Raw genomic sequence first — 27,598 nt, 5'->3', positions numbered from 1 at the left:
ATGCACACCCATAAATTACAGGTCAAATATATATTTGATTCCTCACAAGTGTAACATAATTCCTTTGGGAAGCAAGTTTTAGAATTGGATGCATCAACTATGTCAATACTACATAGACAACATTTTAACTTGGGCTTAGAGGTCAGAAGATAGAAATGGATGTTTTGATTACCTCAAAGATGAAACAAACATACTAGACAAACACTAATTTATACAATGAATAATAAAAGGAAAACAAGATTATTATAAAATATGTATAATATGTGCAAAACTCAATATATATATATGCCTATGATTCCCAGAAACCATTCTATTTCCTGGACGAAAAGATAAGCCTATTTAAACCAGTATAGGTAGTTTGACGTTACTCCTGGAAAACAAAGATTGTCAGTACAAGATCCTCCATAACTTGGAGGGCAAGCTGAACATGGTACCCCTACTTTATAGGGTGCTTCTCCAATCCAATTGCCCCTAGAAAGAAGAAAAAAAAGTACAAAGATAATATTAATGTTACATTAGTGCCCATTTAAAGAAATTTGATTGTCCTTAAGCACATGATCACATGGATTGACATGTAATTATCTTTTTGAGAAGTTTGTCAGTTTAGAAAGGCACTGAAAATTATATCCATTTTTTTCTGTTTTTAAGATTTTATTTATTTATTTGAGAGAGGGAGAGACCGTGTGAGAGAGCATGAGTTGGGGGGGGTGCACAGAGGGAGAGGGAGAAGTAGACTCCCTACGGAGCAGGGAGCCCCAGGCTGGATCCCAGGACCCTGAGACCATGACCTGAGCTGAAGGCAGATGCTTAACCCACTGAGCCACCCAAGCACCCCTCCACTTCTTATTTATACAGTAACTTATTATTTTATATATCTTACTTTTTAAATATTTCTCTCTGCAACAGTTAATATTATCTTAATTTACAGATAAGACATGAAGCACTACAATGAATGGTGACAGAATTAGTCACATGATGTCAGGCTTGATGCTCATTCAGTCACCGCATCTGTCTCTGCCCTATAACTGCCTTCTAGAGTACGTTGGCAGGACACATTCCCCTTTTTAAAACTCCTGCTAATGCTAAGGATGGTAATATTTACATGTACTTAGTATTTTCTAGGAGGCTTACAAATGATGAAATAAGCAAGAAGTTGCCATAAGTTGTCATGGTAAGAGACTAAGGGCTCAGGGAAACAAAGGTGATTTCAAAACCTTTACCTATGTGTAAACTCATAGCTTTTGTTTTTAGTAATACTATTTGTTTTTTGATAATGCTAAATACATTAAACTAAATTATTTTGTGTTGTCGATATTTTTATCTGTATTGATGGCCATGATCATAATAATACATCAAATTCATCATTTACAATAGTTGGAAATAGCCACAATGCCTTACTGTTCAATTATGAGGGAGAAGGTAATAGATGTATTTTCAATAACATGGTGATTGGTATTAAGAAATAGCAACATAGCCAGCATTTTGAAGGAAATTGAATGGTCAGGAGGAAATTTGGTTGTCAGTAGTAAAAAGTCAGGGTCGAAAATAAGACAACAGTAGGTAAGAGGCTAAAATATGAAACAGGTGGTTCTCATCTTCTTTAAGACCTCAAGAAGCCCAAGAAGTGACTCTTAAAGTGTATCTACGTAAAATATCTGCTTAAATCAGTCAGTTAAAAATTCAGGCTTTGGGGCGCCTGGGTGGCTCAATCGATTAAGCATCTGCCTTCAGCTGAAGTCATGATCCCAGGGTCCTGGAATCGAGTTCCACATCGGGCTCCTTGCTCAGCGGGAAGCCTGCTTCTCCCTCTCCCTCTCCCTCTGCAGCTCCCCCTGCTTGTTCTCTCTCACTCTCTCTCAAATAAATTAAAAAAAAAAATACATAAGTAAAATCTTTATAAAAATTCAGGCTTTGATCTATAAAATATTTATAGAGGAAAATTTATCTATAAAAATGAAAAACATGCTGATTACTGATTCATATTACAAAATGTCATCAGATTCCAAGAGTATCCATCTCTATTCAGTTTATTGTATACTCTGCCCTCTGGATAAGCTTTCTCAGGTATAATTTGGATAATGACACATGCTTACTCCAAATCACTCAAGGAGGCCCATTCTCTTATGAGTGTAGCTCACTCCTTTATCCTAATCTCTCCTATTCTATATTAATAACCTTATTTCTCTCTATATCTTTATCCAAAGCTATAAGTGTATATGGGCCCAGCCTATGCTATTTTAATTTCATATTTTTCTATTTATTCTACATAACCTTTTGAAATTACACAGCACATATTTTTGGTAACATAAACTTAGAAATACAATTTTATTATACGTAAAATGTATTACATATTACATTATAAACTTTTACATAAATCACAGATTTTTACTAAATAGAGGATAATTACATTCAAAAGTAAATCAGTCAACTAATAAACTTATATTATTCATCCTTCCATTTTTTGTTCTATTCCATCTAATTAAATTCTCCCTCCCTGCCTCCCTCCCTCTCTCCATCTCTCTCTTTTTCCCCCTAAAAAACAGGCTTGAGATAATTTTATATTGGCATTGGAAAATTCACACTCAAATGTCAGTCAAGATTTAAAAATTTTTTCATTGCCTAAGTTTCAAAATAATGGTTCTTTTTTACAGGAAATAAAGTATATTAACACAATATCTTAATCTTTCATATGAAGCAATCAGGTATCTCATCAATAATATTAGAAAATTTGAATCAGTGCTTAAAAACAAATGAAATAAAAATCCCTTTCACCATCTGAGTACTACTTGGCCTATTTATGTCAGGAAGAAGGGTAAAGGCTTAATAGGAAAATATAAAGTGTGAAACTGAAAATATCAAACAAATGCACAATTTTAATGCTTTTTGTAATGCAGACACATTCTACTTTCCAAACCTCATTATTCTAATAATTATGAAGGGGGACCATGGGGAAAATTGCTATTTTTCTAACTTTGCAAAAACACTGCCCCTGGCATACTACCATATAAATGAGTAATGCAGTTATTTGTGAAACGTTTTCTCATTCCCTCCCCATATTGGCAAAGCTGGAAAAAATCTTTGTTTGGGACTTACTTTGGAAGACACCAAGAATGTCATAAATCCTTTGCACATTTTGCTATTTGCTCCAAATGGGAACAGACTCATGGATAAATATTGGAACATTTTATCATCTCAAGAGTTACTGTTATCAGGAAGGCATTTTATCAAATGTTAACAAATGCTTATTTATACTCATCAAGAATATTTATAAATATGGCTATATTTTATAGTCTGATCAATTTTCACAATATATATGCCATAAAATGGAACTAGTGAAAAAATTTCGTTTTATTTTTATTTTTTTTAAGATTTATTTATTTGAGATAGAGACAGAGAAAGAGAGAGAGCGATGGGGCAGGGGGAGAGGGCAGAAGTAGAGGGACAGAGCTAATCTCAGACTCACTGCGGAGCAGAGTCCCACCCTGAGATCATGACCTGAGCCGAAATCAAGAGAGGGGGACTCTAAATCAATTGAGCCACCCAGGCACCCCTAATAAGAAAATTTTAAATTTTCAATAATGAAACTTAAATCATGGCCAAGCTCTAATTTAAAAGGAAGTCACAGCATTTAAATTTTCCCTTCTGGCAGTGAATGACTCCTTAGCCTTCTATAAAATTAGTAAACTATAATTTTTAGTTTTACTTTTAAAAGAAAGGAAGAAGGACTGTGTTTTGCTTTCCCAGTGAAAAAAATAAGCCAACATTCTAGTACTGATAGATGAGAATATTGCAGTGTTGAAAAATTCCCTACAAGATTCTTTTCTGATAACTTTTATAGAACTATCAAAAGCCTGAAAGTACAGTGTTTATTTTGCAATTATCATGACTAAAAATAGGTGAAGGGAATTTAGTGAATCTCCATATCTCAAATTGTTTTGCCCACAATTTTAGCCCAAAATGTTTGTCTTTGTGAAAAATAACTATTCATCTCATTATTTTTCAGGTATATGAAGTCAGGGGAGATTTGAGGATTAGAGGTTATTGTAATTAAATCTTATTCACACTAAAATAACTACCAGACTGGAGATATTTAATATCATTAGAGGTTCCAGGAAGTAGAATCCAGCCTAGTACTTACTTTGGGGCATAGTTGCATACCAGGTAAACTGCACGTCGCCACACAGCTCCCCAGACATTCATGTTTTGGCAAGTATGAATTGCACATCCTATCCGATTGGAGGTGGCCCAAACCATCTGCAAAAATAAACCAATACCTCATTATTGAAGTTAAAGATAAGAAAATGCATATTCCCCAAAATAGTAAGAGCATTTTTAAAACTATGAATCAAAATTAACAAGACAATTGAAATAACCTGGGTATAATGTGTGCACATGGGGCCAAAACATCTCATAGGACATCTGGGGTTGCAATCCTGAGGGTATGGAAAAGCATAATCTTTCACTTCATCATACCATGGCTTGACCAACTGGAGAATAGAGCGATATCTAGATACCAAGAAAAACAATGAGAACTTAGAGTACAGCAGTGGTAATTTATAGTGGACTCATGTTAAGTTGTAAGTTAATAGTTCTTTTTGCAGATTATTCATGATGACTCAAGAGCAAATCCATACCTCACAATTACCATCATCACCTATTCCTCCAAGTAGGGCCAAGCATGAAAATGCCCGGGACTAAAGCAAGTGAGTCTATATTCGTTTAAGTATATGTCTGGTTGTTTCAAAAAGAGAAATACAAATATTTCAGGAATCTTCATCTTTATCTTGTTTTATCTTGTCAAAAATTTCTCCACCAGAATCATGTACACAATTAAAAATTAGATATACAAGTTGTAGTTGTGATGCTAGAACTCAGTGTGTTTTTTTCCCTTAAACTTGAATCACTTTTATTTTAATAGGAAAATCAGGCACACCTGATTTTTCTCCTGTATATGGAAGAGAATGGGTCTTTGGAATGTTGGATGATGACATTCCTCAGTGGTGGAAAAATTATCCTATCACTGGAAAGGTCCTTTCCCATAGTTGCACATACTTTGCATATGTGTGTGTGTGTGTGTGTGTGTACATATATATGTAAATATATAACACACAGAGACATATATAAATATAGATATATGTAATCATGGGAAAGTTGCACAAACACAAAAATGGCTTCTGCCACATTGAAAAAATTTCCCTGAGGTGGGAGAATCCTTTCAAAGATTCTGTGAGGTAAGTGAAGAATACAGGCTAAGAGAGGGTGTTCCAAGGGTGAAAGGGGAAACTGGTCTTATTAGGACCTTTTAACCAATTAAATAATCCTTGAAGACATCTGAAACAGTCACAGGCCAAGCATCATTGCCTGACACATAGTGAGCACTCAATAAATATTTGCTGATATTAATTGAAAATGGTGTCACTCCCCCTTGGGATCCATAAGTAATAAAATGTGTGGATGAGCAGTATCAGTGAAACTGCTTCCTACCTTCCAGTTCGTACAGATAGATTTTGGCCCAAAAACCTCAGTAAATAAGAAGGTCCATGGTCCCAAATGCAAGTAGCTGCCCAAGCCTCTGCAGATTTTGCAAGATTTTCATCCCAAACCTGTGAAGGGGAAAAAAACCTTCAGCTTTACCAGTTTTGCTAGTAACTGACAAAAGTAAGAGGAAGAAATGGTACTACTATTTCCTAAAGTTCTTTCAATTCTGGTTCCTTAGACTATTTTAACTAAAGAAAGCAAATTTAGACCATTGATATTAAAAGTTCTATAATATAATATGATTATATCACAGAAAACATTGCTGTTTTTACAGTGTCATCCAAATCCCAAGTCCAAACATTAGTTTTAGTAAAGGATAGGCTAACAAAAGTACCACATCTAGATGTAACTTGGAGACACCTCATACTGACTACTGAATTTTTAACCCACCCAAGTGAACTGATTTTCCTAGAGGTCATCTTCCTAGCAATGAGGAGCCATGCTATTAATATATCTTAAAACTAATATCAAATTATTTATTCAAATTGATTTACCAAAATTAATAACGTCTAACATTATATATAGGTCAAACTATATTGTAGTATAGTAATTCCCAAGGAGCCTTCATATTTTATAGCATTTTAATCTTTGGTAGTAATAATAATAATATGAGAATTAAATTTTAGTGGGTTATGAACTAGAAACGAATTATGATAAAGAATAATTTGACTATGCTACATACAACTTCTATGAAAATATAGCATATTATGGTTCAATTAATAAATTAAGAAAAATAGTAATTGTTCTCAAAAAAGGAAGGTGTTTAAATTGATAAGGGTGTATTGATGTATAATAACCCTTCTTTAATTGAGAAACTGTGGGACAAAATTTGAATGAGCCTTAGATTTAATAGATATTTATATTAGTTACCATATAGATTGACATTTTCATCTCTAAAGCTGTATGGGGAAATGAAGCCAAGCATTTGTGAACCTGTCAATAATAAATCAACCTAAAATGGTAATCTATTTTATAACAAGTTTCAAGGTACAAAAACTCAAAATAGAGAATATTTACAATTCTTGTGAATCAATATAAAAAAACTGCATTCAAAATTTTTCCCTAGTAAAAATATAATTTAGTGAAGTATTTTTCTCTTATATGGAATGGTTTTAATTGAAGTTTGTAGTTTGTATCATGACATTATTTCCTAAGTTATTTAAATATTATTCCAGCAATCTGAAAAAATTGTTCAAATTTTGACTAGACAGTACTATATTTTAGAAGGTAAAAACTTACATGAAAAAGTAAGTGCCAATTTTATAATTACTCAAATTCACATGGAGCTCCCTACAGGAAATGGCATAGATGTTTTTCTACTGATCATTGTTTTCCTGTTTTTCATAGTCTCCCTTATTTTATCATTCTTTGGGGACTTTCTCCTCTACCAGGTTGTATGGAGCTAAGCAAGACTCACCTACATTAGGGTTGATGGCCTTGAGTTATAAGCTTTCAAGCAAACTCATGAGACTGCTTGACTACAACAGTGAGAGGCTTAATTTTCCACAAGGATGATGGGATTCATATATTTATTTAAGATAACAATGTATTTAAGGGAAGAGAAATTATTTTAGTGATTTTAAATAAAACAGGCAAAAATCAAAATAATAGATGAACTCATCCAGAGACACTTTCTTCCCATGAGGCCATGGCAGCCACCTTCAACAGAAATTTGTTAGTTACTCCGAAGTTGTTTTAAATTAGGAAAACAAAGTCATCTTACATATATTCATCTAGAATTACATTAAAATAAACTTATAAAGTTGTATAAAATGAGAATTATCTAAATTCTATGGTGACAATGGCCACATCTTCTTAAGGAGCTATAGCAAGACACACTTTTCTTAGTTATCCAGAATATCATCTGCCAATTAAATGTGGCAAAACATTACATAATGCCATTTTAATCAGTGAGTAATCAATGTTAAATGCAGTATCAAAAATGGAAAACACTCTATCATAAGAGATGTTGTACTACAGTTTTCATAGTTACTTAGGTCAGACATAAATTTTATGAATTATTGCTTCAAACTTCTCCTTTGTTTTAGCTGTAAAAATTTGGGCAAAGTGTCAACAGTACAAAATAAATTTATAATAAAAGTCATAATATCCAAGGACTGGAATTAACTTTTAAAAGCATTGGGGTGCCTGGGTAGCTCAGTTGGTTGAGCATGGGACTCTTGATTTCAGCTCAGGTCATGATCTTAGGGTTTTGACATCAAGCTCCAAGTCAGGCTCCACACTCGATGGGGAGTCTGCTTGTCCCTCTCCCCCCACTGCCGCTCTCCCCCACTCTCTTTCTCTCCCTCTCTCTAAAATAAATAAATAAATAAATAAAATCTTCAAAAAAAAGTATTTGGCTGATAGTGGATTTATCTAGTATTTATTCTTTTGATGTTTTTCAATGAAATATGGATTTATGAAATATGGATTACAGTTCACTGAAGTACAAAATAGTATAATTAATTCACAAAGGAATTCCAGATTAAATGGCATCAAAAAATTATGTCCCCTGATAGGTTCTTAATTAATTGTAATCAATTGGGGAAAAAAATGCATCTAAGTATTATTTACATATTGAACTACAATGTATACTCAGATCAACAACTGCTAAAAACACTTTATTATAGTCTTATCCTAAAATATAAGCAGAGCATGGCACAGATAACACTGACCTGAAAATAAAAATCTCGTGTTCTAACCCTAATTCTACTGCTATGATCGTCTGTGACTGAAGAAAGTCAAGTATTCTTTCTCCCACTTAACTCATCTGTAAAATAAGATTGGATAAGGTCATTTCTAGGGTCCCTTTCATCTTCACGTCTCATGATTTAATATACCTGAGTAGCACCATCATCAAAGCCAGTAAGATGTATATTATATTGGCTTATAACTTGCTCAATCCTAGCCCTTTCCATTCCATAGAGAGAATAAAACTAGATTCTTTTCAAAATAATTAACAATATTTAAAGCTGTTAAGAATTTAGAAGTAATTTAGCATATATAATTCTATCTTTATACTCATTCATGTATTTTAAAACTTAATATTGTATATGTCACAAAGATAAACTATTTATTGTACATATATGATATAGATTGATAGATTGATATAGAGTTGTATTTAGATCTCAATCTATATTTATCTGAAATATTTCTACTCAAAACATCAGTTTGGATATATGGATTAATCTTTTATATATGGTTAAAAGCATTTCTACTTTATTAAAATGTTGGTCATTAAAAAAAAAAAAGATAAACCAAAAAGTTCATGCCTGAAAAATATCTTACATGAACATACCTTGTTAATGATGATAAGGGATTTTGATAAGAAGACAATGTATTTAGACATTTTTAGGCATGAGTTTCTATGTATAAATATTACAATGAAAATTTGGGGGAAGATGGTTAGGGAGGAGAAGGGATAATCACTTTCTTTCTCTCTCCATGTTTACTTTTAGGGTACTGATGGGAGGGATTTCTGTGTGTCTCTATGTTCCTGAAGGAAGATGCTAGAGAGACTGATGGGCACAGGCTATGTACCCTGCCCCCCTACCCCCCCACCCCCCCAGCCAGAGCTGGCCATTTTGACTCCCCGTGGGAGACATGGTCCACTGTCCCTTTGATACCCACTGCAGGGGAAGTCAAAGGTGCTATACTCTTTCTTGCCTCTTTGTCTTCAAGCAAGACTCACACTCATCCTATAGAGAGAGGAAGATCCAGCTTGAGTAGGGAGCTCTGAAATTTAGGAATTACATCAATCACATCTACTGGTAAAGTTAAGATCTGTATTTGCTATCTGTCTTTCTCCATTGGTTATAATTTCCAGGAGAAAATGGATATATTATTTAATATCCAGCGGTATTTAAATTTATTAATATGATGAGAGGTCTTTGAGGTTTGAAAATAACAAGCAATGATAACTTTATTTAAAAACAATAAGAGATTTCAACAAAAAATTGGGGGCTGTAAGGAGTGGTTCAATATGATCTATTTTTTCCTATCCAGAAGCTCTAAATTGCAATGAATGTGGCCAGCACAACCATGTGAAAGAATTTTTACAACTTATAAAGTTCAGAAAATGAAGACGTAAATTGTTTAAACATTTAACTTAATGTATATATTTCTGGATGCTTGATGGGCAATCTATCTGCTGAACTTTTCTGAGTATGTGTAGCATTTACTTGAAATTATTTTATTTTATTTTATTTTTAAAATGATTTTATTTATTTATTTGACAGAGGACAGAGAAACAGAGACAGAGAGAACAGCAGAGCAGGGAGCCTGATGTGGGACTCGATCCCAGCACCCAGGGATCATGACGTGAGCCTAAGGCAGACACTTAACTGACTCGCCACCCAGGTGCTCAGAAACAATTTTAATATTGGATCCTACAAATATAACAACAGAAAAGGGCACACATGTGTATCCTATGGAATGTCTAGTAAATATGCAACATACTATTTCTTACCTTTTGTTGGAAAACTAAATATCTGATACTTAGTTTTTATTCAACCAGCTTGAACATTCTGTATTTCTGGTTTCTGCCCTTCTAAATAGGTAAGATGAGTGTGCAAAAAATTTAGTTGTAAACACTTAAAATTTGATCTTGCCTCCTAAAAGTGAGGCAAAAATTAGGAATATTATTCATGGATACCCAAAAACATTTACAGGACACACTAGAACTGAGATATTATGATTAAATTGGATAGTTCACAAAATAAAGATGGCTTAAAACAGTGTCAGAGCATGCATATGATTGTAGCTGTGCCCTATTGCCCCAAATGGTTTTCTTACAATCCTTGTTATTAGAGCCATTTAGTTGGTCAGCTTATAAAAGGATTGATTTATCTTTGTACTAAAATGTTCACCATGAACTATTCTACTTGTAAATAAAAGTTAGCATCTTGTCTGTGAAAACCACATAGCTGGACTAAGCCCTGAGAGATATCCAAAATTCAAGCTGATATCATTTAAATATCTAGAAGAGTTGTGGCTCCAAGAAATAGGAGGGGTATGAAAAGAATGTAGATTCTCACCAGGTTTAGTAGTGTTTAGAGCTTGAGCCAAAGAAATACCAAATCAAATCAAAGAATGTTGCAGTATGGGAGAAGTTCGCTGACTTTCATAAGCAGACAGAAGAATTGGATAGTGATATAATCCAGCCCAGGGATGAGGTTGTTTTGCCAGCCATCCATAAGTTTTGGTATCCACAACACAGTGACAGCCAGAATCATGAAGCACATTGACATCTGAAGCACCCATCTTAAATCCCAGTCAACATCTTGGACAAGAAATGTACTCAGACTAGAAGGCAACCCTAAAAATTCCTGGGAATACATCCTCAACATTGAAATAGTGCTTTTTTAAAAAATGGGTAACATCTTCTAATTCCACACATAAGATTTAAATGTAGGAGTGTTTGAAAGAATAGAATTTAAGGTATTAGAAAAGAATTTCTGGCTGAGGAACCTGTGTGCACTTGATATTAAAATTAGTAATGGTTAAGAAAATATGCCTATTAAAGCAACAGGTTAGCCTTGTAATTTCAACATAAGCATATCAGTGAGTAATCATTTAACTTGAGATTTTAAGTTGAAAATTACAAGAAAATCTTAAAGTTTTAAGATAGTACTGCAAAATTTAAAATAAGAGTCACTGTATTTCTTAGACTTTTTTCTTTTTTTAAAATTTTTTATTGTTATGTTAATCACCATACATCATTAGTTTTTGATGTAGTGTTCCATGATTCATTGTTTGTGTATAACACCCAGTGCTCCCTGCAGAACGTGCCCTCTTAATACCCATCACCAGGCTAACCCATCCTCCCACCTCCCTCCCCTCTAGAACCCTCAGTTTGTTTTTCAGAGTCCATCGTCTCTCATGGTTCGTCTCCCCCTCCGATTTCCCCCCCTTCATTCTTCCCCTCCTGCTATCTTCTTTTTTTTTTTTTTAACATATATTGTATTATTTGTTTCAGAGGAACAGATCTGTGATTCAACACTTGCACAATTCACAGTGCTCACCATAGCACACACCCTCCCCAATATCTATCACCCAGCCACCCCATCCCTCCCACCCCCCACCACTCCAGCAACCCTCAGTTTGTTTCCTGAGATTAAGAATTCCTCATATCAGTAAGGTCATATTTCTTAGACTTTTAAGACTCTTTAAGGGGCGCCTGGGTGGCTCAGTCGGTTGAGCATCTACCTTCTGCTCAGGTCTCGATCTCAAGGTCCTAGGATTGATCCCCATGGTCTCCCTGCTCAGTGGGGAGCCTGCTTCTCCCTCTTCCCCTACCCCCACCCCACTCATGCTGTCTCTCCCTATCTCTCTCTCTTAAATAAATAAATAATCTTTAAAAAAGACACTTTAATATATGAATAAATTAAATGTATACATGCAGCTTAGGAAATTTAATTAATTAAATCTGCTGGTAATAAATATTAAACAAATGTGTTTACAACTAAATTAAGGAAAAACAAGGAATATTAATTTTGGCTTCTTAGAAAATCTATTCTGCTCATGGATACTATCTTCAAAGACATAAAATGCTAAAAATTAAAAGATCACACTTTGAATTTTTAGAGACACATTTCTAAATTGGTTATTTTCACGGACACTGTGGTAACAATGCCATTGGAGACAGTTTGGCATGCCCCATAGACATGTATTTTTTTGGACATTTATGTTGTTGTTTCTTGTATATTCTGATAAAAAGTAAAGTCAATTTAGATAGACAGGCTTGGAAGTTTTAAAGAAGTAAGTTAGCTAAGACTGTTTGATCTTTTCCTGGGTTAGTCAAATTGGAAAAGGAGTACTGATTTACAAAAGTGAGAAAGAACCATTACAAAGAAATTAAGTGACGACGAAATTATTTCCTCTGAGGGCAGCCAAAAGCTTTAAAAATGCTTCACAGGCACGATTGTGGCTCTGATTTGAAATTGGTTGGTTTGTCCCCATTAGGTAGAAATGCCTGTAAAATGGCCAATAAAGGACACTGAAAGCGGAATACACCAGATCCAGTGTTAAACCAGACAGGAGGGTGGGAATGAGCTTTGGTAAGGCTAGAGAGGGATGGGGTGAGGTCGGGTGGGGTAGAGCAGAAGAAGAGAAAAGGTCTTCAAATGGGAAATTCTGGGCATTGATTAGACTAATGAAATTGATTCTACTTTATAGGAGCAGTAGATAGTTAAAGGAACTTGATAAAAAAAAATTCCCTCAAGTCTCAAAAATAACTTCAAAATATGGGAACACATTACACTACAAAATACCAAAGTAGGGTCCAAAGCATTTTTTAAATGCTTAAAAGAAGATAATGAAGACTTCCCTCAGGTAAGATGAGTGCTACCTTTCATGTAGGCGGGAAAGGAAAATTTCTATAAAGACATGAGGTAAAGTGGACATTTTTTTAGAGGGAATCATTGCCAATGACATAAATTTATTAAACAACAAACAGAAAAAGGCCTCTCTTGACCCCTTTTCATCTTCCGATTACTGCATCATTCTCTCCTTTCTCTTACAATGAAATTCCCTGAGAAGTGTCTTAACTGAGAATTCCCAATTTCTCTGTTTCCCTTCTCTCTTGAGTCCACACCGGCAGACTCCCCACCCCACCTCCACTCCACCCAAACTGCTCTTATCAATGTCATCAGTGGTCATTTCCTGGTCACTGTCTTACTTGTTCTATCGGTAGTGTTTGGCATGCCTGACCGACCACCTGCTCTTCCTGGACACACACCCATCTCTTGGTTTCATGACCCTACACTTGCCCTGATTATTTCTGGTTGCTGCTTGTGCTTATGCTTGCTGATTCCTCCTCATCTCTCCAACCTATGTGCTGGAGGGTCCTCAGGACTCAGGCCACATCCATTTCTCTTCCCCCCCCCCTTTGTTTCATCTATATTCACTGCTTAGGTAATCTCATCCAGTCTCACAGATTGAAATACCATTTATATGCTGGTGGTATTGTTCCAAATTTTATCTCTAGACCACTCAGTTGAGTTCCAGACTACTTTCTCCACCTACCTACTTTAAGCCTCTACTTAGCATACCCCAAATTGAGCTCCAGATATTCATAACCCCACTCCACTCCCTAGTCCCTCACCAGCTACTCCTGTAGTGTTCCTTCTACCAGTGAATGGCATTGCCCATCTTCTCATTCAGGGACCACCAAATCTGTCCCAGTGCCTGTTATATTGTCTATGGATCCTGCTGTGCTACAAAAGCAGAGTTGAGTAGTTGCAACATATGCCGTATTTACTATTTGATCCTTTACAGAAGAAATTTACCAACTGCTGTTGTGGTTGCTCAGGCCAAAAATCTAAGTGGTCATCTTTACTCTTTCTTTGCTTCATAATCTTGATCTGCTCCATCAGCAAATCTTGTCGATCCTACCTTCAAAATACTGTACATTCAGAATACAACCACTGCTCATCACTGCTATTGCTACCCCCTCAGTCAAAGCCAACATCATTTGTTATCTGGGTTATTGCAAGAGACTCCTACCTGAAGGAGTGTTTCATATCTATGAAGCCTTAATATGTAAATTAATGAGTGTATGGATAAAAGATAATACATTCAGATTTTGAAGTAAGAGTACTTAAATGCGGTTGGTGTTTAGGAAAGAAAGTTCCAGCGCTTTAAATCTATGTATGGATAAATGGGCACTATGAAACTGTACTTGACTCAAGTGCTTTGGAAATAGTAGAGTTCTGTATAAATATAGTCGCACTCAAATGACTGTGTTGGGGGGATGGTCTAGTAATGAAAATGAATAAAGTCGTATCGGGTGTAAGATGGTGCTTGACCTCTGGACAGTTACATGGAAAAAAAAAAAAGACTCAGAAATGAACAAATCTGCCCCACCCAAAGAAGCTACTCCTCTCTGACCAGCTGCTGACAAGTAGGAAGTGGGCTCAATGTCTCTAGAACTTTCCTCTCTTGAAGATAATCTGGAAATCCTGATGTACATGTGAAATGTAGCAACTTAAACATTTGGCAAATGATTTTTAAAAATGTAAAATTCTGTACAGTTCAATATCATGTGGAGCAAATTAAATATGCCCCCTAATTAGAATGGTTGATGGGCCTACAGTTTATGAACTCTGGTTTAAGGTATCATTTTCACCATTACACTCACACCGATGTGGCATCTCCCCTCCTAATCTCCATTGATGGTGGCAGGAAAGAGTGTCCCTGGAGCCACCTTTGCCCCAAACCTCCTATAACAGACTTACCACACATGGGCTGCTGTTTTATCCTCAACAGTGGAAAATGCAAGAAACCCACATTTCCAGATTAACCAATAGGACCCTAGGTAATGCATTCATCTAGGCAGCCAGTAAATGAATATTCACTGGGAGGCATTGGGTACTGTGAATTCAACAGTCAGCAGGGCGAACACGAACTCTAAAAGTTTAGGGAAGAGACAGATAACAAAAACACTACCAAACAAATAAATGAATAATTGCAAACTGTAATACATCATATAAATACATTATTATATAACAAATTATACATATATAATGTATATAATGCATTATATTAAAAAGCTCCAGGAGAATCATGTGCTACTTAAAAGTTTGCTTCTTTTAAAGTCTCCTTAGTCAATCAAGTATATTCCCAAGTGAGCATCGTTTCATGTTGCAGACCCACAGTGCCCACATGATATTTTGTGAAAGCAGGTGCTGAATAATTTCAAGTGAAATTTTGTGATAATATAGAATTACCACTGGGATAATTCTTCCTTTGGCTTAACCTATTAATTTGTACAATATATAGTCTCTGGACAAACAAGTAGAGATTTAAATATTTTTATTATTTCCCTCAGCTCAGTTTTGTGTCCTAAACCATGATTGAAGAAATTTCTCACCTGGAAAATTACTCTAGGATCTCCTGGGGAACTTTCGAGAAGATAGATGCCTAGCCCAATCCTGGACCTATCAAATCAAAATGTTAAGATTGGGGATCTTGAATGTGTGCTTACAAAGTAGTTCTGTTCTCTTCAGGTTAGAAATAATTATCTAAAGCCTTTTTTGGTGGAGAGTCATTTTGATTGCAGAGAACTTTGGGCCGCCCCTCTCCTCTCCCATCCCTACTTACCCACTGCCACACCACAAGAGATGCTTAAGAAGAAGGGGACATTTCTGATAGTTAACATCTGTTAATTTTCACATATAAGCACTTATATCAGTATCCTTCCTCTAAACTCTGGTCTGTTTTTGATTGAAGTTTAAATAAAAATTAAAAATAACATTTTATCATGAAAATGTCTCACTGTCACAGATGCTAGGTGCCAAACTCCATGAGGATATTTGTTCTGTGTATTCAAGGAAGACAGGATTATTGGTGAGAAAGATAGAGATATCGTTGTGTATGTTGCTATACAAATAAGCTAACATCATTCACTCTGAAAGTTACAATTTTAGGAGAAAGGAACATGTATTCTGTGGGTACATGGATATGAATACAGAAATAACATGGTATTTACAGTGCTTATTTAGATACCATGGGAACTCTAAATGGCTTTATTACCTGAGATATTACAAATAACATGTGGGAGAAACATATACAGAACTTTCTGAAGATCTAAAATCTTGAAAAAAAAGATACAAAATTTAAAAAGGATCCTTCCCTAGGCATGCGGGGTGGGTGTCTTTTTATGATAATCACCTGTGACCAACAAGGAATAACCAACCAGACCCTAAAACGGAACTAAGCCATTAAAGGTGCTCAATGGTGATATCAATAGAAATGTTAACAGGATTTAAGTTCCCTGGTTAGCTTTCTATAAAAGAAACCTTAAACCAACCTTAAAGGCCTTCGCTGGCAACCCTGTCGGGACCCCTCTCACACTTGAGAGCTTTTTCTGTATCTTCACTTAATAAACTTCTATCACTTTACTCACTTTCTGTTGTCCACGAGATTCATTCTTCGACTCTGTGAGACAAGAACCTAGCTCTCCCGCATCATATCTCTCTATCTATCCATCTGTCATGTATCTATCCATTTTATTTCTGTGATATCCTTCCATAGTTTTTATTGTTGTATCTCCAATTCACTATTTACTCTTCAGTGAAATATGTATTTCAGATATTGCATCTTCAGATATTTTATCTCTAGAAAACTCTTTTAGCTATTCGAAAATTCTTCATTATATACATGTTTTCCCTGAAATATTTGAGCATGTTTATCATAACTTTTTAAACTTTCTTTTCTGCTAATACCATCATTTATGTTTCTATTGTCTGATTTATGTCTTTGCTATGTATTCTATTTTTCTGCTTCCTTATATGTCTGATACTTTTATTTGATGTCAAACATCATGAATTTTATGTTGTTAACAAAAATGAAATAAAATAAAAAATAAGGCAATTGCTTTCCACTATAATGACACTGAACCTGTATTTAAAATATGCAACTCATGAGAATACGAGAATATGATCCGAATCAGCAGAAGGTGCCCACCAATTTTGCAAACTTAACTTTAGGATGCATCCATAGAAGTAGAATAAATGGAGAATGATTTGTCATTGCTACTCTGCACTTGTCAGATCACATAAATTCTAGCACCTTACTGTAAGAAGAGCACACATGTATTGGAACCCAACCTAGACGACAACAGGATGAAAGGCATTCCTTGCTCAGAGCCACCCTGCTTCCATTCCCAAAACAATTTAATGGGTACCATTCATGTGTGTATGTGAAAAAGTGTGGGTCAAAAAGTGTGGGAGGGAGTACACTGATTTTCTATTTATTTAATAGTACAACTTCTTACCTTTTCCAGCATTTTCAGGAGGCAAATATCTTTTTGCAACGTTCCCTGATAGGCTACTTTGGCAATACTCTGCATGCAAGAGGTGCTATATATAGCTACTTAACACAAAAGGGCTGAAGGCTAAGAAAAAGCTGTGTGACTTGAGGTTAAGGGTCCAAGACATCAATGTTCACAGCTTTCAAAGACTTGAGGCACTATCACAATGCAGAGTTTTCCTATATGGTTACCAAGGATAGAAAGAGTACTGGGAGTAAGATTTGATTCCATGTGAAGAAATACTTTCTAATATTCAATGAGGTCCTCAGATCAAATGCATGTAGAGAAATACCTTAGCCGGTGGTCTCAAGAGCAGGAGATGAACACATGAAGGGGAAAGCATGGGCTTTGTTGTCATAAAGAACTATGTTCTCATCATTTTGATTTACCTGCTGCGTGACTTTGGGGAAGTTATTTATGCTCTCCAAGCTCCAAGCTTCCTGTTTCTAAATGAGAAAAATTGTCCTCATCTCTCAAGACTTCTCTGAGGGTTAAACAAGATAGTGACTGAAGAGTATTTAGCACAGCCCTAGGAGGACAAGGGTGTATTTAATGGTAGACATTATTATCATTGGGGATGCAGGCACTGGAATGGTAGTGATGACAAGCGAACTAGAAAGCCACCTAAAATGGGAAGCAGTGTGAGGTGCACTTTTGATCATGTTATCTGGCAGCCTACAGTTTAAGAGACACCAAGCTTTAATCTCAACAAAGCAGGCAATCAGATAAAGTGAAAACAGATAAACCCTGAAGCAACTAAATAATCAGAAACAGAATTGTATATAGATAATAAGGAGCTTGCTTCCAGGGGAAGTAATATCAGACAGTGAAAGATAAAAATTAGAGAACATTTTAGATGTCTTAAAACTTATTAATTCCCCTCCTTAAATCCCTCTTTACTATATGTCTTATCTTTAAATTTTAAGATCATTTCTTGATGGATTCTAGTAAGAATTCTCCTTCCCAGGGAAATATAATACCCATCACCTACCATTTAATACTGGAATTATGAGCCAGGAAGACATTTTCATGTGTGGCTAATTTTTTTCACCAACTCAGTGTTGCAATAATCTAAAAACTGATTTCTTGATTGTTAAACTATCCTGTGATACACATGCATACTCCAAATCATGCCATTGCCCACGTGGTCAGAAGAATTCAGATGCCTTTCTGCCTACCTACTGCCTGCTGAAAACATGATCTCACTGGAATGCAGAGACCGATCTGGTAGAATGTTCATATTCAATGAAATTATGAAACATGAATTTGATGCACTTTTTAGGAGAAAAAAATATTGTGTCCTGAAGCAACATTTCTCAACTGTTTCAGTTTGGAGTATGTGGTGTGAAACTCTAAGAGTCATGAAAAGTTTAGTCTAAAAACACAACTTGTTGGGCATTGTTCCATATTCATGTAAAAAAAAAAAAAATGTTTGGTACCTGATTTAGACACTATGGGTAACACAGACTGGAAACATTCGAATCCCATGCCTCCAAACCTCAGTCTGTGATGTATTTTATGCCAAGCATTTTCCTTGACCAGTTTAAGCTGTTAGTCTTGATTTTCTCTACCCCCTTCCTACACCATTCTTCAGAAATTCTCATAGACTATTAAACATCTCAAGTTCATAACTATTTAATGGCCACTGACTAGTACATGCTTTTTAGATATGCTAAGTTCAGGACACCAGACCAGCCAGACTAGTCAACCTCTATTATTCTGAAGTTCTTTGATTAGTTTCCAAAAAGCCTTATCCTGAGCATGTCAAAAGAATTAGGTGGGCCTGGTCCTACTCAGGCCCCTGAAACAGATTTGGATTTGTGTGGATTTAAGCCTCAGCACTTACTTAAAAAAAAGATACATGAAACTTTCTTGCAAAAATTCTTGAGTAGATACCCAGACATAAAATCATCCACCCATGCTGTCTCTGTGACACTACCCTACCCCTATTATGAAAAGTGGTCCATGTTGATTACCGAAGCATATTCCTATCCAAAAATTTTATAGTAGAAGAATGTTCCCTCCCACATACTAGCTACTTTTTTCAACCTTTGTAGATGTGTACCCTGGATGATAAACCTGCAGCCACTTGGAGTGGCTGAAACCTGCTCTTGATTTTGTGTTCTTCAACTCTGAGAAACCCAATTGTCCTAGTCAAATCACAGAGGTATCCTTCTTGGTTGTGTCATCATATCAATCTTCATTTTATTTCATAATGTAGATCACTCACTCCTATTTTTTAAAAGAGTTACTTATTTATTTTAGAGAGAGATGCAAGAGTGGGAGGGGCAGAGGGAGAGGGAGAGAGAATCTCAAGCAGACTCCACGCTCAGCACAGAGCTGGACATGAGGCTCGATCCCATGACCCTGAGATCATGACCTGAGCCAAAACCAAGAGTCTTATGCTTAACCGACTGTACCACCCAGGCACTTCCAAATCACTCACTCTTATTGACTTGATCCCTAACTCCACTTTGTCACAATCCAATAGGCTTCAATGTCAGAGTGTTCATTCATCTCTCACCCAGACCAGTAAAACAGCCTCTAGACCACTCACCCGGTCTTTATTTCTGCCCTTTCTAGTCCTTTCCTCACCTTGTAGCCAGACAACCTCTCTGAAATGCAAATTAATTATATAGCTTCCCTGCTTAAAACCTTCAATAACTTCCCTTGATTTTATAATAAAACTAAACAAGTTTTTGCATGCCTTTTCCAGCCTCATCAAACACCATTTTTTCCTCTTATACATGATATCCAAGTCATACTGAATTTTTATCCTTGCCTTCAATGTACTATTTACCATCTTAGAGCACCCTACCATACCTACTACATCTTCCCTACCTCTATACCTTAAGTCCAAGTCTGGGCTAAGTATGTCTCATGTAATCCCAAAGCACCCTATATTTTTTCTCCTTTAGCACTCAACTCACTGCTTTTGCATTTATCTGCTCACAGTTCTTCCTATAAAAGAGTGTCTTTCCACTCCCCATTGAATCTCCCAGCACAGTGCCAGGCACATGAGTAAATATTGTGGAATGATTGATTGAATAATGAATGACTCTTGCCCATCAGACCACTATAGCCACACATTGTTTACATCAGATGCCCAGAAAATGTTAAAAGACTTCATTCAGGTGTTCCACAAATATTTATTGAGTCTTCTCTGTGGAACAGATATGATGCTAGGTTCTATAAATACTCAGCAGGAATACAATAGATTTATTTTTCTACACTGTTGTATGTGGCCAAATATCATTTGCCATCAAAAAAGCAGTGTTGTAATACTAGGAAGTATAGTCACTATAGCCTTCATATGATTCAGAGCTTTTCTGTCTACCACCTAATGGTGAGGTTCTGAATCATACTGTGTTAACGTTTCCATTTGCACTTTAGAGCCTGTATTCAAAATGGTCACAAAGAAAATGTTCTCAACCTTCAGCTGGCTCCATACATGAAGAGTTGAATATTCATATATAAGTAACACTAAGTAAGTAATATTAAGCAACATGCACCTTGAAAGAAAATTCCTACAAAATGTGCCCAGTGTCCGTTGGAAGCCAAGACACTTAAAAGGCTCTACATCTATGAGAAAAGGAATGTGGAGTTCCAAAAGTGCAGGAGAAATGCCTTCCTGTCAGCAGTCTTTCTCAGCTCACCGCTGGCTGGCAACGGGTCTCAGGAGGGTTTCTAGTAGTCATAAAAGCATTCATTGAAAAGATTTAGGTTAAACACAGCAAATTTCTCATGTTTATAACAAGAAAATTGAGTTATCCTTCCCAAATGAGAGGAAATGTGCCATTTGGGATAATATATGGTTTCATTTAAAAAAAAGAAAAAAACAAAGACAAGGAGAGACATCACAAGTGTTTGGTCAACTATTGAATAAAGAAAAAAAAAGGAGTTTAACATCATCTACATTCTCTTTCACATGAGGCCTAAATGAACAAAATCAGCATTTTCATTATTCCTGAGTCATAAATTATTGTAGGCAAATAGTTTATTGGCTCTTTCCAAGGATGGATTAATCTATTCTCCATTCATTCACTGGAGTCATGCTTTCTGTTACTTTACTACCTGCCATGACTTGGTAACTAGTATTCTTCTCTTTTCCAGGAAGCCTTATCCTTTTAGCTCTGCAAATAATATTTGCAGACACCAAACAAATGAAATGGGCCATATTATCAACCTAGTGAAATTATATTACACCTTTTCATCTTTAAGTTGTTCAGTTCATACCCACCATTATCTTTTCACTGTCCCTAACCTGTCTTTCCATCATTGTATATCAACTATGAAGACTGCTATCTCATGCACCATGCTTCAGTTAGCTGCTCATACCTGTTGCTGTGTAGGTGCAGGGGTCTGACTCCTTCTTACTTTGCCTAAAGGAGTGGTACTACTAACTCAGTGATTGCCCCTTCCCCAGTCAACTTCACTGGCAATCTAAACTCCATCAATTGCTAGGGCCATCTTTCTAAAATGTGGCTCTGATGCCACTCTAAAACTTCTATAGTCTCCCTAATCACCTTTTATGAAGTGATCCTCAGTATTTTCTCAAACTCCTCAAAAATATGGCTAACACATTATGCTCTTCTTCTCCTGGTGATTTTGTGCATGCATTGCTTTATCTGCTATAACGTTCAACCCTGCCCCTTCCTGAACATCTATCTCAAATGTCCCTCCTCCAAAGAGCCTTTCATGATTTTGCCAACAAGAGATTATCACTTCTTTCTTTGATTTCTCCATGGTATTTATCTGTACCTCGTTGATTACATCAACCTTATGCAGCAGTGTATTCTACTGAATTATATGTTTAGTGTTTTCTTTCTTGTTTGTTTTGTTTTTTATGGTTTTGTTTATACTTTAAAGACAAAGATTTCTGTTATCAATGGATCTCATCCTCTTATGGAGGGAACTCTACATTTTTAAAATCAATTTATTCAATTGACATGAATTCAAGGAATATCTTACAAATTTTACTCCATGTGTGAGTCTTGTAATTTCATTCTTCAGGGGATAATTCTTATTCTAAGAAACTAGCATGGTTTGTGGTTTAGAGTCATGGTTTAAGCTGCCCTTAGAAGAATGAAAAACAGCTGGTGTCCAAGGAGCTCTGGAAATTTGTCAATAAACTAATTGTGGAACAGAAGCCAAGAGTAAAGAAGTTTGACTTGCATATCTTAAGCCCTATCTATTTTATTATTATTTTTTAAAAGATACTGTGTTTAGAAAATTAAATATTTCAAATATGTATTTTTTACTAAAATCATGGACAAAATATCCAAAGAAAATATTATACAACTATAACATAAATGTCAACACTCTGAATTCAAATTGTCTCTACTTTATTTAGTCAAGGGTACACTGCCATAACCAAGTACTTAAAAGGAGTTAAAATCATTTAATTTTGAGGGACTCTTTTAGAATTTAGGAAAACCTTTTTGTTTTAAACTTTAGGTGCATGTGGTAAAATATCATTATACATGATAATAAAATTTCCATTAAAATATATATCAAAATTGATGCTACTTATAAACATATAACAGTTCATAGGGACTTCAACTAAATTATCAAATAAAGGTTGATCACTGCCTATACTCAAGAACTGGCTCAAAAAAATAGAGATACAAAGGTGAATAAACATAAATTCAGCACCTAGAAAGCTCGAAAGAACTATATAAATAAGTATAGATCAAGTTTGACAATCATGAGAGCAGAATAACAGACATGAAGTGTTCTTTATAGCAGTTAAAAGAAGGAGAAATTGATGGGATACCTGCGTGACTCAGTCAGTTAAGCGACAGACTCCTGATTTTGGCTCAGGTCATGATCTCAGGGTTGTGAGATTGAGCCTCCCTACTGGGGCTCCCTACTGGGGCTCCCTCCTGGGGGCGTGGAGCCTGCTTAGGATTCTCTCTCTCCCTTTGCCCCCCCCTAAAAAAAGAAGGAGAAATTGAATATGGTTGTGAGGGTAAAAAAATATCAACAAAGGACATAGCATTCTGATATGAAACTTGAAGGTCAGGCTTGTAAATCATGGAATAAGCTAAGGAAGAGACAGATGGAAAGAGACAGCCTGGGAAGAAGGTTTAGAGAGAAAAATTGTGGGTGAAAGAGACCCAAATCAGGCCAGCATGGTTAACAAAAACCCTGAGCTGAAGACCATCTTTGATGAGGCTCCTGTGGCTGCTATCACACACTGATGAGGATTTGAACACGCGGCTAGTGGTCCTAGTGAGGTAAGGGTCCTAAGTGTTTGAGGTATATAGTAAGGGTTAGGAATGGAGCTGACTTTCAGACTGCTCACAATCCAAATCAATGCTGAACAAGTTAAAATAAAGGTAAATGGTGAATTGAGATCTATATTTTTCACCTGGCTTAGAGATTAGTCATTTACAATTTGTGTTCCAACCTCCAAGTGGCCTACTATGTTGTACTTCCTTCAGTGTTTCATGAGGGATCCATGTGAATTATTTCAATGACTCCATTTACTCAAACAGTCCTTCTACCTTACAATTTCATAAAATTGAGCACATTTTTCTAACTAAACTAATCAGTTTTGTCCTTCTTCAGGGCCTTTTCCGTTGCTCTTCCCTCCACCTGGGAAGCTCTTCCCTCATCCATCAGTGTGGTGGACTCCCTCACCTCTCTCCAGGACACTCTTAGTGAGGCCTTCCCTGGCCACCCTATTAAATTTCACAATCTCACCACAACCTGCTTTATTTTTCTCCACAACCTTATCATCTTCTAATGTACTATGTACTTTATTTATCTTGTTTATTGTCTGGTTTCCCACCCAGGGGGTCAAGGACTGTCTATTTTATTCATGAATGTAACCCCAGTGTTTAGAGTAGTGCCTGACATATAGTAAATGCTCAATAAATATTAAATGAATAAATACATGTGCAAATGAATTACATGCAATATTTACATGACAATTTGAGATAGTCATATTTAATTTTATAGAACTTACTGTTCCAATTACTGCTTCTTATTAACTTTACTGAGTGAAGAAGGATTTATAAATCATCTACTGACATAACCAGCACTGTATTTGGTTCTTATAAAATAAATCATATCATAGCTCCTATATTTGAGAAATAATAATAGAATAGAATATGAATACTACAGGATTTCAGCTGGCATTTTAAAGGAGGAAACAAAGATAGCCTGACACCTCCAGGGATTTCCCCCAACAGAGCATTTAATAAACCTTGCCAATGGAAAGATACTTCCCAACACAAGCAATGACTGAAATTTCATAGACCTAAATTCTAACTCCATTAATACCATTCACTGTCCATACCACCTTGGCCTAGTCATCAACTTTTCTAGGTCTAAGTGATTTCATTTGTAAAATGAAGATCACAGTCTTAACCTCATAGGGAGAATGTGAGCTATCAAACGAGATCATCTATGGAAACAATTAGCCAAGTCATTGGCACATGGAAAAAATTAAATCAATGCATGTGGAATGAACGAATTCTTGATCAGTGGGGGAAATACAAGCAGAAAAATGTGGCTTTTTCAACCATTTATACTGTGTTGTACCCCACCTTTACTCATGATGATCCCTCTGCCTTCAACATCATTAAAATAGTGAATTGCACATATGTTGGTTGGTTATTATCTATATTATTATTCCCATTTTAAAGATAAGGAAATTAAGTCTCACACACATTAAGTAACTTGCACAAAGTCACAAAGTAAGCAGCAGTGTTAGGGTTTGATCTCAGAGGAGCTCGCCTCTAAAACACTTCAGCTATCTTGACCCTACTTTTGTCTGCATAGTGATGTGATTGGCACCAGGAAGTATTTCCTAAATCCACAGTCTATATATTATACTTTTCTGATCTCACATAGAATCTTATGAATATTTCTCTCCTAATTTATGGTAACTAAAAAAACTTATTTATTCTTTTTTCTATGTCAATATATCACCTTCTAGAAAGTGCTAATGTTTGTTGAAGGTCTATTGTGCTAGGCTCTGGTCTAGGTGCTCAACCCCTCAACTCATACTTTCCTGATTACAACCCTATGTGGCAGGTACTACGTTTATCCTCATATACGTGGTGATAAAAATGAAATAAAACATTTATGCAGGTTATATTTCAGGACTGAGATTTGAACCCAAGCATTTAGATTCCAAAGCCCATATTCTTAATCATGAAAGTATAGTGCTATTCCTACACCAGGACTGATTATATCTCCTTTTCCTCTTTCTTTATAGAAAACTCCTTAGGAAAGTGCATTTTCATAGAGTCTAAGTTGTACTTCTATGAAATATGACTCTCTTGTATTTGGCAAGTCTTTATTTTTCCTTTAACTCTGACATCTGCAATTAGTCAAACTTAAAAAGCTTATTTAAATAAAAGAGATGAATTTAGAATATGATAGAAACACCAGATTTTAGGTCGGCATTTATAAAAAGTTGTTAGTGGTACCACCTCCCCACCCCAACTTAGAAAAACCAGGCTGGTAAACAGACTCCAAGCTGTGCTCTTCGAAGGTGCTGGACCCTTGCATAAACACACAACAAAAAATAAAGTAACTTTAAAAAACACAGCTATCCTTTCAATACCAACTCAAGGGTTTTGTTTTATTTTTTACTTCCTAAGTAGAGTGATTTAAACATAGAGTGCCTATTTTTAAAAGAGCAAAGAATGTGTACATGGCAAGTTGGAACAGTGTGCAAGTGTGCTGGCTTCACTCTTATCTGAACGACAAAGCATTAAATCACAAAGAGGAAAAAGTCAGCATGTTCTCTGAGAACACAAATAGATTAGCATCAGGAAGAGCTTTGTCCAAGAAAGGGAAGAGACACCTACCCAGAGAATAAATCATGTACACAAAACCTATAATTTTAAAAAATTATTTTCAAGAAATGTTTTAGCTGATAAATATGACCATTAGATAAACAAAACACAGAAAAAGTTCCATGTGAATATTTTTTTTAAAAGTGTACCTTTCAAATGTGGTCAGTCAACATACCCCATTCTTTATCTCTGTTTCTTATATAAGACCTGATCCATCAGTGGTTATGGAGCACACAAAAGAAAATGAGACCCCCCCCTTTAATTCTATGATGGAACAAAATTTAAGCCTACTAGGCATATAAGAACCTTTCCTAAGTTAAAATGTATAGCAGAGCTCCATATCCTTTAACATGTAAACACTCTTTAGGTTCTTCAACGAACAATTTAAATCCAGCGTCCTCACTCAGAACTCAAAGAAAACAAATTCCTCTTACCATATATTCCATGTTTGCTGCTGGTGGGAACACCTTGCCCCGAACTTGATTATGATAATCAAGAATGGCGATCATGTCATTCTGCGAAATGTAGCGCTTCCGCCTGGCTTTGGGGATATCCGCAGAATCTAGTTGTGCTTTTAGTGCTGCTTCAATATCAGTGAAATTATTGGTTGGCGGGGATGAGTCAGTGGAATTGAGTAAGACGACAGCACTTGCTTCACAGAGAAGGGAGAACAGGAGTGCACTGCTGACTGCAGAGACTGCTATCATTTTGAGGGATGGAGAAGGAGAGGCCACCGAGTTTACTTTGCTTTAAAGCAGAAAGGTAGAGTTAGGGTCTATGAGAAAAGACAAAAAAAAAAAAAAAAAAAAGGGCCAGTGGGTATGAATTTACAAATTCATCATTTGGGAGCATTGCTTGGTATGATTTTCTCTGAAAAATTCAAACAAATGTTGAACTCACGCCTAGGAAACAATCTATAGTAGTTGTTATACATTTCACTTGGTGTTATGAGGCAGATTCCTAAAAGAAACTTCCTATAGCTAGAGAAAAATAAACAACATGACTACTAACCCTAAAATGAATGTGAACCATTTGCCCCAAATCCCTGCACCACATAATGCATTTGTGCATATTTTCAGAGGGAAATCTTTAGGAATTGAAATTAATCTTGAGAGTGAGAAAGGAAAATGCATCACAGGTAACAACAGAGAATGTGCTGATATTGTGTCCCAGACATATATGGACACCAAGGGATAGAATACAAACAAAAAAAAAGTTATAATAAGTCAATCTCATTTCTAAAAAAATAAAATAAAATAAAAATGTGAGCTAGTATAAAATCAATGCATGCAAAATAAACTTGTTGAGCTAAAGAGCTTACCTCTGCAGAATGCCAAAATGAATATACTGTTCTTCCAAAAATTTAAAGTTCTTTGCTAGGTTGTAGCATGAACTCTTATAAGAGTGTGTCTTATTACAAGCTCTCAGAGAG

At 35.8% G+C, this 27,598-nt stretch overlaps 1 protein-coding gene across 1 annotated transcript; it reads right to left on the bottom strand.

Moving 5' to 3' along the window:
* Window positions 1-238: 238 nt before the first annotated feature.
* On the bottom strand, window positions 239-27,598 carry PI15 (peptidase inhibitor 15). The gene is made up of 6 exons (XM_032421881.1): window positions 27,488-27,598; window positions 26,601-26,941; window positions 5,485-5,603; window positions 4,374-4,506; window positions 4,139-4,254; window positions 239-471 (listed from the first exon to the last, which is right to left on the bottom strand). The coding sequence occupies exons 2-6, from the start codon at window positions 26,871-26,873 to the stop codon at window positions 336-338; spliced, it is 777 nt and encodes a 258-aa protein (XP_032277772.1). The 5' UTR covers window positions 26,874-26,941; window positions 27,488-27,598; the 3' UTR covers window positions 239-335.

This window comes from Phoca vitulina, unplaced genomic scaffold, assembly GCF_004348235.1.
Source record: "Phoca vitulina isolate PV1807 unplaced genomic scaffold, GSC_HSeal_1.0 scaffold25, whole genome shotgun sequence".
In the NCBI taxonomy this organism is placed as follows: Eukaryota; Metazoa; Chordata; class Mammalia; order Carnivora; family Phocidae; genus Phoca; species Phoca vitulina.
Note: the sequence above shows the minus strand (reverse complement) of the source record. Positions and strands in the feature narration are given on the sequence as shown.

Bases quoted from the DNA above. Each gene is read 5' to 3' on its own strand.
- PI15 (XM_032421881.1), bottom strand. From the start codon at position 26,873: ATGATAGCAGTCTCTGCAGTCAGCAGTGCACTCCTGTTCTCCCTTCTC. The intron at 4,507-5,484 runs GTAGGAAGCAGT...CTTGGTATCTAG, and splicing joins CTATCTGTACGAACTGGAAG to ATATCGCTCTATTCTCCAGT. The intron at 472-4,138 runs GTAAGTACTAGG...TCTTCTTTCTAG, and splicing joins GTATGCAACTATGCCCCAAA to GGGCAATTGGATTGGAGAAG.